This window comes from Lynx canadensis, chromosome B2 (genome assembly GCF_007474595.2).
Source record: "Lynx canadensis isolate LIC74 chromosome B2, mLynCan4.pri.v2, whole genome shotgun sequence".
Lineage (NCBI taxonomy): Eukaryota > Metazoa > Chordata > Mammalia > Carnivora > Felidae > Lynx > Lynx canadensis.
Window position 1 is genome coordinate 53,786,424 of NC_044307.1, and position 21,828 is coordinate 53,808,251.

Sequence of the window (21,828 nt, forward strand, 5' to 3'; positions counted from 1 at the left end):
TAAAATAAAATGAAGAAATAGACAAAAGACAGAATCATACCTGTAATTACAGAGGACAAATCGATGATTGCCAGAGTAGAGGGAGGTAGGGAGATGGTCAATACAGGTAAAGGGGAGTGGGAGACATAGCTGATCATGTTTGAATAGTGTCATATAATGGCAGATGGTAGATACACTTGTGGTGAGCATAACATAATGTATAAACTTTTCCAACACTATGTTGTACACCTGGCCTTAAAATTATATTAGAATCAAAAAATTTTTAAATGATCCATAGAACACAGAAAAAAAATTTGCTTTTCTATTAAATCTCAGGGCTTAGTAATATAATACAGTCTTACCAAGGTCATAAAAACACGTTTTATTTAAAATTCTGCCACAGACAAGGACACAAAACCTATGTCTTGAATCTAACTAGAACAAATTCCAGCTATACTTTTCCACCTATAAGTTAACATCATAGGAACACTAATGAAGACATTATTCCAAAATATATCTGGCCTACTTTCTAAGTGCCTATTTAATCTAATTCCACATTGCCACATTATTTATATGTTGCCCCTCTCCAGAAGTCAAATATTTTATTCAGAACAAAGGAATTCTATCAAGATCTGTGGTCAGAAACCAAAAGTAATATTACTGATCCACACCTGATAGTCCAATAAAATAGAGTTGCCTTTGGGGCCTCTGGTGCAGATCTGTGCAAGCCAACTTCTTAAGACTTCCCGGATTGAACTTGGCTTTCATGATAAGGCAAACATGAGTATATGTCCAATTGATACACACCCCTCAATGGTATTCAGAGGCAATTTAATACATTTGCCTTTCTGAATGTCTATTATATCATGTACTTTAATATCATGTACAGGTTCATTAAAAGAAAGTACAGTCACCATTGTTTCAATTTAGTACCAAGGTACTAAATCACATCATATTAAAAATATAATAATATATTTAATATATTAATTATATTATTAATAATTAATTAATATAACATAGTAATATAATAGCAAATAATAATAAATATAAAATCGCAAAATCAAAATAAATTATGGAAGCACAGAGCCTCTTACAAAGATTAGTTAAATAAGAAAGAAGGTAGCCCCATCATCACACAATTTCTTTTCTCATTACAGATTGAATAGTTTCATTCTCCTTCACCATCAAGTAATCCCACTGCCTTGAAATCTAGGTTAATTAGAGTCAACAGTTCTCATCTAAGGAAGATGTCTGCCGGATGCATGGCTGACAGGCAATGCGACACAGTAAGTACAGATTTCAGCGGTAAATCAATGAGAACAAGAGACTCTTATTACTCTTTAGTATAACTTGTGCACCAACCAGACAAGTCAGAATCTTTTGCACCATTCAGTAGCCTCACTGATCATAGAATATATTATTTTTAACAATAAGAAAAATACAAAAAGTAAAAATCATTTTTGGCTTAATAAATAGTTAAGAAAGTACAATTTTAAAGTTTTACAAAATTATACAAATAACTCATCTGGTTTTGCCATTTTTCATTGTAAAAGCACTGATTATGTAATGTAATGAATTTTCTTGGTTATTCCTGCTTGAATACTATAGATGGAGAAAGGGTAATGTGTTTTGCCTTTACACACCCAGACAATAGTATGTGTATAATTCCTTTACCTCATTCTTTACTCCTTGTTTCATTTTTAATTTGGCAGAGCTTTTGTAAGATATTGCAGTTATGTATCATTTTAACATACACACCATTGCTTTTTTTTCCTTAACCATCTTAACATGTCCCTAATGTTCCTCCTATACATGGATATTAATGTTCATAAAACATGACCTTTATCACCAAAGTTAGAGTCGTTACTTAACTCAAGATCACACTTCAAGAAAGTGATGTTGACAAAGTTAGGAATCAAACCTAGACCTGAGTTTGACTCCAGAGACTGGGCTGGAGCACCATATAATCATACAGCCTCAGGTCTATAGAAAAAAAATCAGCAGACAGTGCTTTACTTTAACAGACATTGTATGGAGTTTTTAAAAATGTTTTTATTAAGGTACAATCTACATTCAATAAAATGCCCTAATTTCAACTGCACATCAACCGGCACATATTTACATGCTTATATAACTAGTACCCAGACAAGACAAAGAACACATCTAACACCATCGAAAGTTACCTCAAGTTCCTTCACAGACAATAACCACCACGACCGGAGGCCACCACTGTTAGGATTTCTATCATTGATTAGTTTTGTCCATTCTTGAACTTAATATAAATAAACCATAGAGTATACTCTTTTACTTGGCTTTGCTTGCTCAACAAACATCTGTGGGATTATCCATGTTGTTGCACCTAATGGTGACTTGTTCTTTTTTTGTTGCTGTGTAGTATGCCACTGTATGAATTATAGTGTATTATGATGTATCGATCCACTTTTATGTGGGCGATCATTTGAGTTGTTTACAGTTTTTGACTATTTTTAATAAAGTTGTTATGGACATTCTTGCAGATGCTTTTTGGTAAATATATGAACTTATTTCTCATCGTCATATATCTGGGAGTAGAACTGTTGTTTCATAGGGGATCTACATGCTTTACTCTAGCAGACGATGCCACAAGCTTTTCCCAAGTTGTTGTACCAATTTTTTATCTCTACCAGCATGTCTGCTGCTACTTTAAAAGGAAGGAGGTGTTATGAAAATGAAATACATAATTAGGGGACAGAGATTATACATGATATTTCAAAGAGAGAAAAGAGGGGGAGAATGGGCTATCCATACAAGCTTTAAACACTCCTAATGAAAATTATTCTGAATATTTTGCCTTTCATTCCTTTCCTAGTCAAAATTAACTCATACAACTGCATCTAGATCTAATCATAAACACTAACAACAAGATCTGTATGCCATAATTTGTCAATTTTCTAAATCATGCCATAATCATTCTACTTTTCCAATGAATAATCAAATATCACTTCTCAAGTAAACTATAAGCTTACTGTGTTTCTTTATTTGTAGCAAACATAGCTCTTGCCTCTCCAATTAAATGGAAAATTCTTATTTTGGGATATACCCTAAGTCCCTCACAATGTAAGTTCCCTTCAACTCAGATTAGATTCAAATCCTTTCCATCTACAGATAGAATACAAAGTGATTCCCCTGATGTTTGTTGAGATTTTATGGAATATTATACTCAATCCTTTCCTATCCGTGAAACTTTATCCCACCTCCCCATCCCCCATTTCTTCCTGCCCAACTTGAGTGGTCAGAAATTCATACTATATGTATACCAATAGTAAAGAGGAAGAATGTAAGTCAGTCAGTTTTATAAGAGAGCAGAGAAGTTAATCACATACATGTTATAAAATCGTGAAAGCTAAAATACTGGCCACCTCCAAAATATCTCAGTTGTCCTGGCCATGATTGTTGATATGTGTATCCTTACCCTTTGTGACTTCTAATGAAATACAGGTAGAATTATACAAGTAGGATAAGGCAATGCACTAGGCCACTATTGCAAAGTGCTGTAAGGCTTGAATTAGATCCAACAATCTCTAAGCAAAGAGCAGTTATACAAAGTATGAGCAGCTTTTGATGGGAGGAAAAGAAATTCAGAAGTCCTAAACATCATTCCAAGTTAAACTGCATTATGGTAGAAAGCACTGGCAGGAAAAGAGCCTCTAAGTTTTATCGCATGTAAGATACCAAAGTTCCACTCAAGCAGGCACTCACCCTCTCTTTCTGTCTATCTGTCTCTCTTTCTCACTGACTCACTCAAAGAAGATAAGGCTGAAGATGCATAGTTAATTATCTTCTGACATCTGGCCTTTGGCCCCCATTTGAGCAAGTCAACATAATATACTCTCTTAAAAAATAAATTTCCTGCATCATCCAAAAGACAAGATGGCAGGAAACAGAACAGTAAGAATACACAAGTAGTTTTTGAGAGACTATTCTTTACCTGAACCTGTGCATAGTCAAGCTCAACATACCTAAATTAAAACATGGGTCCTAAAACCAAGTAATTCAACCCACAGGCTGCTGGATGCTCTTAAAGACACATAAGGAACCTGATTTACTCAAAGAAACAGAAGAGTGATGTCAGCAAGATGGAGGAATAGGAAGTCCCAGTCCACATTCCCCCAATGACACACTGATTTAACAATAATATACAGACAAAAATACCTTTATGAAAACTCCATATTTGGGTTGCGAAGTTGAAATATCCCAAGTGAACACAAAGCTAAGAACAGCCTCATTGAAACAAGTAATATGAGTAATTAACTGTACCCACAACATTCCCTCCCCCAAGCCTGTACAAGTAAGTGCCAGGAGAGAAAGCCCTAGCTTATATTGTCCTTGGGTGGAAAAAAGAAGAGTGAAGCATGCTTCCAGGGGGCTTCCCAAGAGACAGGTTTTAGTCTCACCTCATTTAGAGCACTGACGGAAACAGAATCAATTAGATGCCTGGAAACTGCTGAAAACAAAGAAGAGTCAGTTGCAGGTTGGAGGAGGGAGCTTTTTGTGGCTAGCATGGCTCAGCATGATCAAGAGAAACATACAACTGGAATCTTCTCCCTCCGGAGAAAGAGAAAATAGTGGAGCATGTATCCAGCACTCTAGCTTTTCCAAGGGCTACCTGAGGAAATGATACTGCTCTTGCCTAAGCATGATGACAGGGAACCAAAACACTTTGGATGCCTAATGCCCACTGGGAACAAGGTGGGGAAGCTTTTGGTTACAGAACTAGAAAACTTAAAGAGGTACAAACAAATACTAAAGGGAGTGAGAGATTATGAGCTCCTGGGGAAAAAATAACAAGCCTCTCTAATTAAGAAATTGCTCACTGAATCCCAAAGAAATGGCATCCCTCCATAAAAAGGCTTCAGAGATTCCCTCAAACCTCTAGACAAACTAACTGATGAGGGACTTCCCCTGTACAAAGTCAACTGGTAAAGATTGACAGGGATGACTATTTTTTTAAATGTGTGGATCCCAAAACAAAGCTGTAAGATACACAAAGAAACAGGGAAACATGATCCTATCAAAGGAATAGAATAACTCTCCAGAAGCAACCCTAAAGAAACGGAGGTGTATTATCTGACAAAGAATTCAAAACAATCATCATAAAGATGCCCTATGAGCTCAACAAAAATGATGGCATAAACAAAATGAGAATACCAACAGAGATAAAATATAAAGGAGAACCAAAAAGAAATCTTAAAGCTGAAGAATGCAGTAATTGAACAGGGAAAAAAAAAAAAAAAAGAACTGGAGAGGCTCCAAATCAGACTTGACCAAGCAGACAAAAAGAATCGGAAAACTTAAGGATGGGTCATTTGAAACTATTGGGGCAGAGGAACAAAAATTTAAAAGATTGAGAAAGATTGAAGAAAGCCTAAATGACTTCTGGGACACCATTAAATATACCAAATACATGTTATGGGAGTTTCAGGAGAGAAAGAGATAGGATTTAGTTAAAGTAATAACCAAAAACTTCTCAAATATAGGAAATGAAATGTACATCCAAATTTAAGAACTCAAAGAAATCCACATCAAGACATATTATAATCAAATTGTCAAAAGAGAGAGAGAGAGAATTTAGAAAGCAGCATGAGAAGCAACTTGTTATATACAAGGGTAGCCCCCCCACCCCATGACTATTGGCAGATTTGTCAGTAGAAAACTTTCCGGCCACAAAGGAATGGGATGATATACTCAAAGTGTTTGCTTAAAGAAAAATACTGCCAAATGCAAATACTATATCTGGCCAAAATGTTCTTCAAAAACACAAGAGAAATAAACAACTTCCCAGATTAAAAAAAAGCCTGAGGGAGTTCATCACCACCAGATCGACATTATAAGAAATATTAAGAAAGTCCTTTAAGTTGAAATTTAAAAACATTAAACAACACAAAAGCATTGCAAAATATAAAACTCACTGGTTAAAGTAAATATATAGACAAATTCAGAATACCATAATACTGTAACAGTGGTATGTAAGCCTCTTTGAAATAGAAGTTTAAGAAAAGTATAAACAATAACCATAAATGTAAAAATATGCTAATACAGTATACACACACACACACACACACACACACACATCAATATAAGATGTTGTAATTTATAACACCAATGACAAAGTGTGAGGGGGGCAAGGAGAAGCAAAAATGTAGAGTATATGTGAATGAAATTAAGTTAATAAGTTATCAGCTTAAAATAGATTGCTGTAACTACATATTTTACATAAGCCCCATGGTAACCACAAAGGAAATACCTATACAAGATACATTAAAAAAATAAGAAAAACATCAAAACATGTCACTACCAAAAAAAAAAAAAGTCAACGAAAGACAAAGACAGAAAGAAAGAAAAGAAGGTACCAAAAAACATATGACTGAAAACAATTAACAAAATGGTGATATTAAATCTTTCCCTCTTGCTATTTCAGATGTAAATGGATTAAATTCCGAAATAAATTGCTGAATGGAAAAAAACAAGATCCAATTATGTAATGTCTATAAGACATATACTTTAGGACTGTGGAGACACACAAGCTAAAAGTATAGGGATGGAAAAAGATACTCTGTGCAAATAGTAACCAAAATACAGCAAAGGTGGCAATACTTAGACAAAACAGACTTTAAGTCAAAAATTCAAATGACACAAAGAAGGACATGATATAATGATAAAGGAGTCAATTCACCAACAAGACATAACAATTACAAATATATAGGCACCCAGTATCATGCCACCCAAGTATCTAAAGCAAACGCTGGCAGAACTGAAGAGAAAAATAATAGACACAGAAAACACAGTCATAAGGATTTCAATAGGCCACTTCCAATAATAAACACAACATCCAGACAGAAGATTGAAAAGGGAACACAGGACTTGAACAATACTATAGACCAAAAGGAGCTAACAGACATATACAGAACATTCCACCACATATCAGCAGAATATACATTCTTCTCAAGTGCAAATGAAACATTCTCCAAAACAGATCACATGTTAGGTCAAAAAATGTCTTAACAAATTTAAGAAGACCGAAATCATACCAAGTACATCCTCCAATCACAACAATAAAAACTAGAAATTAATGATAGGAGGAAAAATGGAAAATTCACATATACGTGGAAATTAAACAACATGCTGAGTCAAAAAACAAATCAAAAAAGAAATTAGAAAATATCTTGAGACAAACAATAACTAAAATACAACATACCAAAACTTTTGAGATGTGGCAACATCAGTACTAAGAAGGAAATTTATAGTGATAAAAATATACATTAGAAAGGAATAAAGATCTCAAATAAACAACCTAACTTTATTCATCAAAAAACTAGAAGAACTAAGCCCAAAATTAAGAGGAGGAAGGAAATAATCTATTTTAATAATCTTTAAGATAATTAAGATTAGAGCAGAAAAAGACTTGTAACTAGTCAGGATATTGAATTAGTAATCAAAAATCTCCCAACAAAGAAAAGCCCAGGACCAGCTGTCTTCATTGGTGAATTCAAACAAACACTTAAGGAATTAATGCCAATCCCTCTCAAACTCTTAAAAAAACTGAAGAGGAGGAAATACTTCTAAACTTTTTTTTTTTTTTTAATGAGGCCAGCATTGCCCTGATACAAAAGCCAGATAAAGACACTACAAGAAAACTAAAGGTCCATATTCCTCATGAATACAGATGCAAAAATCCTACACAAAATACTAACAAAATGAATTCAACAGCATCCTTGAGATGCAAAAATGATTTAACCTAAGAAATTAATGTGATACACCGCCTTAATAAAGCATAAAAGTTACGTGATCATCTCAATATATGCAGAAAAAACATCTGACAAAATTCACCCTTCTTTCGTGACAAAAACGCTCATCAAATTAAGAAGCAATTTACCGGGGCGCCTGGGTGGCTCAGTCAGTTATGCATCTGACTCTTAGTTTCTGGTCAGGTCATGATCTCACAGTTTGGTGAGATGGAGCCCTGCATCAGGTTCTGTGCTGACAGAGCAGAGTCTGCTTGGGATTCTCTCTCTCTCCCTCTCTCTCTGTCCCTCCCGTGCTCACGCTGTCTCTCTCTCTCTCAAAAATAAAATACAAAATAAAAAAAGAAGGAATTTACCTCAACATAATAAAGGTCATATATGAAAAGCCCACCGTTAACATCATAATCAATGGTGAAAAACTAAAAGTTCTTCCCTTAAGATCAGGAACAAGACAAAAGAGGTTAGAGTGGGCGAGAGCTAAAGCATAAGAGACTCTTAAAAACTGAGAACAAACTAAGGGTTGATGGGGGGTGGGAGGGAGGGGACGGTGGGTGATGGGTATTGAGGAGGGCACCTTTTGGGATGAGCACTGGTGTTGTATGGAAACCAATTGGACAATAAATTTCATATATTGAAAAAAAATAAAATAAATTTCAAATGGAAAAAAAAAATCAGGAACAAGACAAGGATGCCCACTCTTGCCACTTCTATTCAACTTAATATTGAAAGTACTAGCAGAGAAGCAAAAGTAATCAAATACTAATGAATAAACTTAACTAAGGAGGTGAAAGACTTGAATGCTGAAAATGACAAAACACTGCTACAAGAAATTGAAGAAATCACCAACAATAGAAACATCTCACGTTCACAGATTGGAAAACTTAATATTGTAAAAATTTCCCTATCACCCAAAGTGATGCATCTCTATCAAAATCCCAAAAGCCAGACACAGAAGAACAAACACGGAATAATTCCACCTTTATGAAATATCTAAAGGAGTCAAACTCCTTACAACAGAAAGTATAATGGTGGGCTGCCAGAGTGGGAGGAAGAAGGAAATGGGGAGTGGCTGTTCAATGGGCACAAAGTTTCAGTCACGAAATATGAAAAAGTTCTAGACATCTACAGTATGACACTGTGCTTGTAGTTAACAATACTGTAGTATACACTTAAAATGTTAAGAGATTAGATCTTATTGGTTTTTTACAACAATAAAAAAAGAATAGGAAAAAAAGAAAAAAATTAGACTCTCAGACAAAGAAATCATTGCCCATTATAAAAAGATCATCCTGAAATAAGAAATGTATTGCAGAATGCACCTTCAGGGAAATGGTAGTCTATGAAGATGAAATAATCCATGTGAGAACAAAGAGGTGAATAATATTTTGCTCAATGTGGATCAAATCATAGCAAGAGTATAAAGGTGAACAATATTAGGAAATGGTAATCCTATATGATAAGCACCTCAACGTAAAATTTAACCATTTGTCAAAAAAAAGGAAACTGTCAAATGATTCAAATACAAATTACATGATTACAGCAATGCATTAATCATACTTTAATACAGTTATTAAAAAGTCAAGTTCAAAGAAGCTCATATACTGCTCTAAGTACAATTTCAAAAAACCACATTTTCAAAGATGGCTATTGTACAGCATGTTTGTGAACTGAATAGACACAGACATTACTTACATTCTTTCTTTGAGTGTGCATGAAGAGATTTTTGGCAAGATTTCCAATTTAATTTTTTTTTTTTTTACAGACTGGACATTTCCAGTCTGTAAAAAGAATTTTTTACCCCTTTTAAGCACAGCTACTCTTTCATGTGTAATTAGAATTTTTTAAATAGAATACATTTACCAAAATACCTATCTACAAAAAATCTCTGAAGTAGTACAAATACATATTTAATCAAATTTTATTTTAGGATACAAAATAGTAAAATATCACCATGAAAAGTCTATTTTAATAACAATATATACCTAGCTTCAAAACCACAGAATTCTAATTCTAATATGACAAAGCATTTAAACATCTATGTATGTCAAATTATTTCTCAATACAACTGGGAAACAAATCTACACCCCTCTGTTCTGTTCAAGATGACAAAAGTCAACACAGTCTGTTAGAGACATTAAAAAAAAAAACTGTGATGACCTTTTCTACTTGATACAGTACCTTTTTAAAAGTTTGATTAAATAAAATGCTTAATTTCTATACCTTCTTAAATAATATAAAAGAAATGATTAAATGTTTTTCTGTACTATATACCCAAAACAAATTTGAAGAAAAAAGAGAAATGAAACTTTTTCTAAGCCACAATCATTTAGAAATATTTCTAAAATTTTGTTTTAACGTTTATTTATTTTTGAGACAGAGAGAGACAGAGCATGAACGGCGGAGGGTCAGAGAGAGGGAGACACAGAATCTGAAACAGGCTCCAGGCTCTGAGCTGTCAGCACAGAGCCCGACGCGGGGCTCGAACTCACAGACCATGAGATCATGACCTGAGCTGAAGTCAGACGCTTAACCGACCAAGCCACCCAGGCGCCCCTAGAAATATTTCTATGAAATGTTAACCAACCTATTTTTGAAGATTTTGTAGGTAAACTGGGGGCAAAAAAGCCTTTCCATGTTACACAAATATTATTTTTAGGTATATTGTATATTAAATGACTATAATATTAAAAATAAAAGATACAAGAGAGATACAATAAAAGATACTTAGGGAGTAATATGAACAGAAGCATGTGTATATCCTAATAACATTAATGTTTACTAAAAATACAAACTTTTCCATTTCCACGGAGTTATCATAAACACAAAGTTAGATTTCATGGAATGATATAAAAATAACTGACTGATAAGTACTATATTTTCAAATGTTCTCTCACTAACCATAGAAATTTAAGTCTCTCTCAAGTGCAATTTTTAACATTTTTCCAGAGCTTTAATAATATTAGTAATTTGACCTTTGTTTTTGGAAGAAATGAGAGATTCTCATTCAGAATTCTGTACAAGAATATTCACTGTTATTTATAGTAGAAAAACTTAGAAATGAACTAAACACCATCAACTGATGAGTGGATAAAGAAGATGTATCTTCTTTATCCATACACACAGACATATACACATACATACATACAATGGAACATTACTCAGCCATCAGAAAAGAATGAAATCTTGCCATTTGCAACAACACGGATGGAGCTAGAGTATATATGCTAAGTGAAATAAGTCAGAGAAAGACAAATACCATACAATTCCACTCATATGTGGAATTTAACGAAACAGATGAATACAGGAGGAACAGGGAGGCAAACCAAGAAACAGACTCTTAACTGTAGAGAATAAACTGATGGTTACTGGAGGGAGGTGGGTGGGGAGATGAGCTAAATGGGTGATGGGTATTAAGGAGGGCACTTGTTGTGATAAGCACTAGGTATTGTACGTAAGTGGTGAATCACTAAATTGTACACCTGGAACTAATATTACACTGTATGTTAGCTAACTAGAATTTAAATAAAAACTTAAAAAAAAAAACTAAACATGCAAAAATAGAAAAATTATTCAATAAATTATCTTAGGAGACTGAGATTGTCTGCTTTCACATTAATAGAGGATGAAAATTATACACACAGTAATAGAATATAAAATAATAAGAAAATAGAGTATGAAATAATATATACAATATTATTCTCATTTAGGCACATGAATAAATTCTCAGACACGCTGAAATAAAAGAGAAAGACTGGAATGAAAAAGACAAAAACTCATTAACAGGAGTAATAATGATCATGTGTAATTTATACATATTCTTGATCTTTTTTTTTTTTTTTTAGGTTCATTTATTTACTTTGAGAGAGAGAGCTGGGGAGAAGCAGAGAGAGAAAGGGAGAGAATCCCAAGCAGGCTCTGCAGTGTCAGCACACAGCCAGATGCAGATTCCATCTCATGAACCATGAGATCATGACCTGAGCTAAAATCAAGAGTCGGACACTTAACCAACTGAGCCACCCAGGCACCCCACATGGATTCCTATTTTTTTTAGTTTATTTTGAGAGAGAGAGAGAGAGAGAGAGAGAGAGCGAGCGTGAACTGGGGGAGGGGCAGAGAGAGAAGGAGAGAGCGAGAATCCCAGGTAGGCTCCACACTGTCAGTGCAGAGCCTCATGTGGGGCTTGCACCCACAAATCGTGAGATCATGACCTGAGCCTGAGTTGGATGTTTAACAACTGAGCTACCCAGGCACCCCTCTTCATATTGTTTATGTGTCTTTATTTCTACCATCTCTACAACACACATATTGTGATCAAAAAGAAAAAGCAACAAATATAACAAAGTATGACATTTTCCAACTGTAGATTTTTTTCAAGTAATTTTATCCAGAATAAATGAAACACAAAACTAAGTGTTCATTTCAGTTCTAACATCATAGATAATTTGACATTAAATATAACTACACTGGTATAATAAGTACAGGTTACACCAAAATGTTAGAAAATGCAATTATTAATTGTTTCCAGATTCTATTAAGGCTTACCTTCACAAAGTTTCTGCTTCATCACTTCCCTTATTTTGGATATTGCAATATAGTCTTCCACATAAAACACGTAAGTAGATGAAGGCTTATTGGCGATAGCTCTAAGTTCTGCATCCTCTGTTTCTGAGCCAACACCAATAGCAAATAAAGTGATTTTACTGTCTCTTGCTGCTTCTGCTGCATCCTTAACTTCATCTTGAGATTTACCATCCGTAAGTACCACTGCTATCTTAGTCAGAAACCGTGAGGACTTGGCAAAAAGGTAATCAAGAGCAAACTGGATGGCCTTTCCGGTCCTTGTGTTTCCACCCAGGTAGTGTATGGAGTCCATTGCGGCAATCAAGTTCTCTCCTGAATTGTGGCTTCCAAGGGGAATTTCCAATACAGGATAGTCACTATACTGGACCACTCCAACCTGAATAAACTTTGGTCCTATGTCAAAATTTTTTGTGATATTGACAAGCCATTTTTTCACTATTTCAAAGTTTTCTGGACCAACACTGTAAGAGCCATCTAAGATGAAAACTAAATCTGTTGGAGCCGTACGACAACCTAAGTGAAAAAGAAAACCATCAGAGCACATTTGCTGTATAAAAAGAAAAGCATAGGCAGTTTTTACTGCATGATTTTTAAGTAACCAACTGGGGGAGGGAGATCCTTTCACAACATACATGTGTATCAAATCACCATGAGGTACACTTCAAATATCTTACTATTTCCTACGTCCATTATACCTCAATAAAGCTTATTTTTTTTTAAAAGTAACCAGTTCACTGGAGCTATGTGGGATTAAATAAGATATACCACCTAGTTCATGAAAATTCTTTCTGAGGGCTATTATTTTTGTTGACATTTTTAATTCTTTTATCTTAATTTAAGGATTAATGACTGAGCTTTAAAAGTAGGGAATAAAAAAGACATGCTGTATATGACATGATATCTAGATATCTCTTTGTAGGGGCAGGTATTACCATAAAGCACCATTTTATTCTATTTCCCCACCCAATAAATGAAAACACAAAAATAAGCAAATAAATTATTTTCAGCTATACACTAGTAGCATTAAGTTATCAATGAAATATGGTTCGTTTACTGATAACCTGAAGTATTTACAATAATAAAATAAACCAACGAATAAGGGAAAGAAATTTAAAAAGAAACTTTCTGCCAACTTCAGGATTCAACTAGTCAAAAAAGATCCATATTCTTTAATATAGTTAATAAAAGCTTAATGAACTGAGATCACCAATGCAGGTCCAATATCTCATTGTCAGCCAATAATATACTTGTGCTAAGCGAATCTATGTTCAAAAGTATAAAGCTATTTATTTCTCCAGAGCGATAAGGATTCTCGTTTCAAGATGCCAGGAAACACATGTGATCAGCACACCTTACATTTCTATTAAGGAAAATAAAAAACTACCGTTGGTATAAGTTACACTTAGACAAGTTCTAAGCAGTTGTGGGGGAAAAAATCTTACTGGTCTTTTCCACACTGCACAACATGCCTCCAACCCTATTTCATTCTTTCAGTCTATATATATTAAATACCTACTCTGTGCTTGATATCCTGCTAGGTACCAGCTTCAAAGATACATAAGATATCTCAAATAGATATCAAAGTCTAGTAAGACAGACAACTGGCTGCTTAGAGAAAGTACAAAGTATTCTGAGAACATTTAGGAGGGGGTAGCAACCTAACTGTGGAAAACCAGGGTAGATTTTGTGGGAAAGCTGACTGGGAGTCTGAGGTCTGAAAGGAGAGCTGTAGCCAGGTGAAGAGGAGGACCTCCTAGTAAGAGGGGACAGCAAGTGCCAAGGCCCAGAGATAAGAGTCAAACACTGCCCAAAAGACAAACTGGTTCATTTGAGTAATTCCAATAGTTTGAAATGGAAACAGAGCATGCTGAACAGCCATACTTGCTTTCTCTTTCTCTCACTTCTGCAAAGCAACAAAAATACTACTGTTTATGGCCCATATGATAAAGGTCACATATCCCTGGAGATGGTAAGTTGGAAGAGAATGAGATGAGTCAAGGTAATATGACAACAAATTTTGTTGCAAGTCTTGTGTTTTTACTCAAATCAGTGGTCTCCCTTAAGTAGTGATCAGATGCCCAATTTAAAGTTATAATGGTTTATTTTCCATAGACACTGCAAATGAGATATCACAATTGCAAAGGACAGTCGTGAAAGAAAAAGCAATGTTTACTGACAATTAGTATTTGCATTTTCATATCTCCTTAGGAGTAAAGTCAATCAATCAATCAATCAATCTCTCTCTGCTTTCCTTTCCATTCTTTTCCTCATCTTTGTCTACTTCCATATCTAGGATGATGACAGGGCTCACAGGAAGATGCCTCAATTTTAAAATTAACTCACCCAACACAGTAACCAGCAAAAAGAAACACTATTGTCAGGTGAACATGCAGTCAAGAAATTACTTCCCCCCTCCCAAAAACTTTTTTCAATGCCAAAACATAGATTTATCTCAAAACTGTAACCATGATTATGATGCCACTCTTAAGGTGGTGGGGAAGTCCAAAAAAGCCTGAGGGACTCTATTCCAACATCCTCTGCCATGGTGACCACAGCCAGGGTTCAGGTTAGGGACAGCAGAAATGGAATTCTGCCCCAGAGGCGAATTTTCTAACCCAAGGGAATGCAATTCTTCTGGGTTTTTTTGGAAGCTGGACTGGGATTACAGACATCTGCTTTCATTCGAGACACAAAAGGACAGGCAAGTTATGTTTACAGAGTTCTTTAGCGTTGTCCTTCCTCAATGCTATGAGACTCATTGTCTAGACCTGCTAGTGTTTGTGTGCCACTTGATTCAGTGTTTATAAACTCTAACCAGGTTGTTCTTGGCCCTTCATACCCCTTTCCAGAGCCACGGAGCATATATTTCACAACTGCCAGGTGAGCCAAGAACATGGGTACAAAAGCAAGTATTGCCATTTATAAAAGCTAGGCAAAATACCACTCCAAGAGACTTCTTCCTTAGAGAGATGAATTACCAGTGTCACCGGGGGAAAAAAATGGACTAAAGAGCAAAGGCATAGTTCTAATACTAGTTATGGCACTAATCAGCTGTGTGACATTAGGTAAGCCCCTTAAATTTTGCTGAATCTCTTTTCCCACCCAAAAAACCAAAGCATATCTACCTTCTATAGTGCTTGGGTTGATTAACCTATAAAAGTGTTATATAAACATTAAATTTATTATTGTTTTAATAAATTTTTAGCAAGTTGTCAAACCATATGATTTAAGTGTTAGAGAAACCATAATTAATTTACAGTAGGGTGTGTACGAGTTTTCAAATATGATTATAAGTAAAGTTTTTTTTTTAAAAAGCATGATATCTACAAATAATGGCCTGGGTAGCAGAACAGCGATTAATATAACCCTCCTTCTCTAATGCAAGCTCTCCTACAGGCAATCAGAATAATAATCACCATTTACTCAGATGTCACTGTGCTAAGCCATTAAAATGCATTATCCTGTTTATGTGGATTATCTCATTATCTCTATAAGGTAACTTCATAGGATGGTCCTGATAATCATCCTATGAGGTAGATACTTCATCTTCACATCACTAACCTCATAAATGGCTGAGCATGAACTCAATATGAGACCATTTATTCCAAAGCCTGATGGGTAAAATAAACAATTACCACAGAATTTTCTCAAAATTACCTCTGATAGAAGTTTTTCCTCTCAGTTAATACATAACACAGCAATTCATTTTATTTTAGGGCATTACAACATTAAAGACAATAAGAATAAGGTCCTTAAAAGAATTGCTTGAGCTCCACTAATTTGATTTCTACAATCGATTTGTTGATAACAAAAATGCTGATAGTTCTTACTTGATCTTATTTCCCCATCTTCAGCTAATACAGAATTCTGAAGAAGCAGGACCGAAACTATCCAAAGAAACATATTATGGTGAGCCATGTTTCTTCTTTCGTTCTAATATTTTGGTTTTAGGATTCCTAAAAAGAGAGAGAGAGAGAAAAAAGGAAAGTTAACTATATTAGAAAAATAAAGACAAATAGCTAGTCATTATTATAAGTCTAGATTTTTTCATTGTAATATCCAGCTGGAGTACAGTTTTTAGTAGCCTTAGAATAATTTACATGTCCAAAATAGCCATATTTTTTAATGTTTATTTATTTTTTAGAGAGAGAACGTGAGCAGGGAAGGGGCAGAGAGAGAGAGAGGGAGACACAGAATCCGAAGCAGACTCCAGGTTCCAAACTTGCAACACAGAATCTGACGTGGGGCTTGAACTCGTGAAATGCTAGATCATGACCCGAGCTGAAGTCTGACGTTTAACTCACTGAGCCACCCAGGCGCCCCAGAAATAACCATATTCTAAATATGTTATGCAAGAGGACAATGAATAGGAGCTGAGGAAAACTGTAAGTCTTTTAATTCATAACTATCTTGAAAAGATATAAACTTTTCTAAAACTTTGGGCTTTGCTCAAAATATTTACTAGAATTCCTCCTTCCAGCATAGCCTGTAGAGCCTTATCACATTCTTTGTATTATCTCACTGGGAGCAAACATTTTTCTTTTAAAAATGGATTTGCATTTACGAAACACTTAAAGGGCATCTGGTAAAAATATTTACATAATAAAGCGAGCGGATTTTAATTTTTTTGAGCATTAAGAGCTATTTTATTTGATTCATAAACACTCAGTTATATGACCTTAATACGTCTTCTAAGTTAGTCCAAGGACTTCACTTCTGGTTAGAATGTGGAAAGTTGCAAGACACTATCATTCCCACCAACGCCAGATAAACTACACAACTATAGTCTTTTACACCCACTGGGAAAGACAGGATTTAAAGAAACTTAAACGAGTAAAATTTCAAAAGTTAGCAATCCTTTATACGATAGAAGAGATTCTGGGCTGATTTCATCCCTAGCAGAAAGGGAATCCTCTTCAGGAGGGTCCCAGACACAGAAAGAGTATGCCCCTAGTCAGCAATACTTGCCCATGAGTCTTAACAGAGTACATGGAACAGACAAGTACTACAGAGAAAGTTGAGAACAACACGGAACAACAAGAGAGATCTACCTTCCTCTCCCTGTTCAGGTATCCAGGGAATTCCTCAAATGCAAATCTTTGGCATGCTGAAGTGGGGGGGGGGGGTGGGGAGAAGCAACAGAACTCAACAGAAATCCCTTGGAGACATGCCAGTTCTTAACTACAGTGGAGAAAGAAAGAGAATTCAAAAAGCAGAAAGCTGGGGCACCTGGGTGACTCAGTCAGTTAAGTATCTGACTGAGGCTCAGGTCATGATCTCACAGTTCATGGGTTCCAGCCCCACATGGAGTTGTGTGCTGACAGTGCGGAGTCTGCTTGGGATTCTCTTGCTCTCCTGCGCTCTCGCTCTCTCTCTCTCTCTCTCTCTCTCTCTCTCTCTCAAAATAAATAAGCTTAAAAAAAAAAGCAGAAAGCCAAAGAAAGGACAAGAGAGAAAAACAGAACTTTTAAATACAAAAGGCTGGAAATCATACTGACAAGCTGAAAGAAATTTCCCAAGGGTCTCCCAAGATGTGAGAAGAAGCAAGAAAAATCTGATTTTTGATCAGGATTAAAATAGTATAAGCACATCCAGAGATGATGTAAAATGGCTATCATAAATATGTTAAAGGATCTAATGAGTAAGACAAACAACAATGGGCAAAAATATGGGAAATTTCAGAAGAGAGATGGAAACGTTAAAAAAAGATACAAACTGAAATGCTTGCCATGAAAAATATGTCAAAAAATAATTCAGGGGCGCCTGGGTGGCTCAGTCAGTTAAGCGGCCAACTTCGGCTCAGGTCATGATCTTGCAGTCCATGAATTCAAGCCCTGTGTCGGGCTCTGTGTTGACAGCTCAGAGACTGGAACCTGCTTCAGATTCTGTGTCTCCCTCTCTCTCTCTGTCCCTCCCCTGTTCACTCTCATTCTCTCTCAAAAAAAAAATAAACATTAAAAAATTTTTTTAATTCAAATAAAAATGTGACATTTTAATGCTCACATTTCAGTAATCATTGAATTAGACAAAAAAATTAATGATTGTACAGGTTTCAAAAATATCAACCAACTTCACCTCACTGACATTTACAGAACACCTAACAGCAGCATAATATACATTCTTCTCACTTCTTTTCAAAATGTGAATACACTTCTATTCAAAACCGTACAGGAAGTCCTAGCCACTGTCATACTCAAAATGAAAATAAAAGATATAAAGCCTATAAAGAAATAAAACTGTATTTATAGATATGATTTTTCCATAGAAAACTTTTTGAAATCTACCAAGACATTAGTTGACTATGTCAATTTGGCAAGGCCACAAGAAACAAGGGTAGTAGGGTTTTTTTAAGTTTATATACTAGCAATAAAATTGGGGGGAAAGGGGAAATGTAATACTCTATTTAATAGTATCAGAAGCATCCTAAACCTAATGAAAAATGTGAAAGACCTCTACCCTAAAAAATATAATACATTGTTGAAAGCAATTTAAAAAAGCAAATAAAGAATCTATATTCATCAATTAAAAGACTCAGTCTTGGTTACATGTCCATCCTTCCTAAACTGACCTATAAATTCAACACAATCCCAATTAAAATTCCAGCATATTTTTAAAAGAAAGTGATGAACTTATTCTAAAATTATATAAAATTCAAATGATTTTGAATTAGAAAAACCATCTTAAATGAAGAACAATTTTCAACAAAGAACCATCTTGATTAAGAAGAACAAAATTAAGAGAATTTATACTACTTGATTCTGACTTACGATAAAGCTCCAATAATCAAGAAAGTGTGCTCTTGGTATAAGGATAACCATACAGAATGGAACCCAGTAGAGTTCAAAAACAGACCCACACGTCTCAGTTGGTTAAGCGTCTGACTTCAGCTCAGGTCATCTCACAGTTCATGGGTTCAAGCCCCATGTCAGGCTTTGTGCTGACAGTTCAGAGCCTGGATCCTGCTTCTGATTCTGTGTACCCCTCTCTCTCTCTCTCTCTCTCCCGCTCATACTCTGTCTCTCTCAAAAATAAATAAACATTAAAAAAATTACTTAAAAAAAAACAGATCCACACTTACGTGGTCAATTGATTTTCAATAAAAGTGTCAAGGTAAGTGAATAAGAGTCTCTTCACTAAATGGTGCTGGATCAACTGGACAAACACAATAAAATGAACCATCTCATCCTGCATACAAAAATTAGATAAAGCATAGACCTAAATGTAAAAGCTAAAACTATAAAGCTTCTAAAAGAAAACTTAAGAGAATATTTTCATGACCTCAGGATTAGGCAAATTTTCTTAGGACACAAAAACCACTAGCAACTTTAAACATGGATACATTCGATTTCGCCAAAATAAACACTTCTGTTCCTCAAAAAACACCCTTAAGACAATAATCACAATACTCAAGAAAAGTGACCCATATCCAGAATACATATATTTTTTTAAACTTCTACAGTATTACTCAGCCATAAAAAAATAAAATAAAACTTGCCATCTGTGATGACTTGGATGGACCTACAGGGTATTATGCTAGGTGAAATGAGTCAGTCAGAACAAGATAAATACCATATTATTTCCTTCATATGTGGAATATAAGAAACAAAACAAATAAACAAAGAAAACAGAAATAGACTGAGAGACATAGGAAGCAAACTGCTCACAGCCATACAGGGGTGGGGTTGAAGGGCTGGGGTAACAGGAGAAGAGGATTAAGAGGTACAAACTTCCAGTTACAAAATGAGTAAGTCATGAGGATATAACAATACAGGAAATATAGTCAGTAGTACAGTAATAACCATGTCTGGTGACAGATGGTAGCTACACTTATTGTGAGGATCATTTTGTAATGCATAATATTGAATCACTGTGATACACCTAAAATTAACAAGATATTTGTGTCAATCATAGTTCAACAAATAAAAATAAAAATATATTTTAAAAATAAAATAATTTACTGGCAAAAAAAAACCTAAAAATCAACAATAAAAGGGAAAATAATCTGGGGTGCCTGGGTGGCTCAGTCAGTTAAGCATCTGACTGCAGTTCAGGTCATGATCTCACAGTTCTGAGTTCAAGCCCCACATCGATCATCTGTCTCCCTCACTCCCTCACTTTCTGCCCCTCCCCTGCATATTCTCTGTCTCTCTCTCTCTCTCTCTCTCTCTCTCAAAAATAAACATTTTTAAAAAAAGGAAAACAGGGGCGCCTGGGTGGCGCAGTCGGTTGAGCGTCCGACTTCAGCCAGGTCACGATCTCGCGGTCCGGGAGTTCGAGCCCCGCGTCAGGCTCTGGGCTGATGGCTCAGAGCTTGGAGCCTGTTTCTGATTCTGTGTCTCCCTCTCTCTCTCTGCCCCTCCCCCGTTCATGCTCTGTCTCTCTCTGTCCCAAAAATAAATAAAAAACGTTGAAAAAAAAATTAAAAAAAAAAAAAAAGGAAAACAATCCATTTTTTTTAATAACGGGTAAAATTCTTGAACAGATACATTACATAGATACAGAAATGGCCAATAAACCTATTAAATAGAACTCATCATTAGTCATCAGGGAAATAAATGTTAAAAACAATAAAGTAACATTTCACACCCACTAAAATAGCTAAAATTTAAAATTGACAGTATCAAATGTTTTTTTGAGACTATGTGGAAAAATTGGAACTCATACATTGTTGGTGAGAGTGGAAAATGAAATAACCACTTTAGAGAACTGTTAGGTTCAGTCTCTTAGAAAAGTTAAACTATGACCAACAATTCCTCTGCTAGGTATAAAACCTAAAGAAATGAAAACATGTGCCTACAAAAAAACTTTAAGGATGTTTATAGTAGTTTTATTCATAACTGTCCCAAACTAAAAGTAACTCAAGTGCTATCAACATGAGAACAAACAAACAAGTTGTGTGGTATATTCACATAAGGAAATAACACACAGCAATGACAATAAAGTGAACTATTGTTATAACCAACACATGAACAAATTTTAGATTTGTTCTGTGTAATGAAAAAAGTCAAACACAAAAGAATACATAAAGCATGATTCCAGTTATGCGAAGTCCTAAATCACAAAACCTACCCATGGTTCTAGAAATCAGGAAACATTTGACTTAGATGAAAGAATTCAACTGGAGGGGCACCTGGTTGGCTCAGTCGGGTAAGTGTATGACTCTTGATTTTGGCTCAGGTCATGATCTCACGGTTCATGAGATCAAGACCCACACTGGGCTCTGAGTGGTCTTGGAATTCTCTTTGTTCCTTCTCTCTTGAACTCTTTCTCTCTCTCTCTCTCTCAAAAATAAATTCATAAAAACACTTAAAAAAAAGAATTCAATTGGAAAATGGCATAAGTAAACTGACTGGGTCATAGAAACATCTACACTTGCAGTGACGTTATTCTGGTGTATAAATTTATCTAAGCCCATTAAACTTATGGCTTGATAATTATATAATTTGTTGTATATAAATTATACCTCGGTGAGAAACAATCAACATCA

At 35.2% G+C, this 21,828-nt stretch overlaps 1 protein-coding gene across 1 annotated transcript in view; it reads right to left on the bottom strand.

The window, feature by feature from the left end:
• COL21A1 (collagen type XXI alpha 1 chain) overlaps positions 1–21,828 on the bottom strand; it is a 174,300-nt gene that overhangs the window by 109,003 nt on the left and 43,469 nt on the right. Inside the window, exons 2-3 of the mRNA XM_030315738.1 lie at positions 16,172–16,297; positions 12,303–12,854 (exon numbers count right to left, since the gene is read on the bottom strand). Of these exons, the coding sequence (XP_030171598.1) occupies positions 12,303–12,854; positions 16,172–16,259 (640 nt within the window). The 5' untranslated portion in view covers positions 16,260–16,297. The remainder of the gene's footprint in view (positions 1–12,302; positions 12,855–16,171; positions 16,298–21,828) is intronic.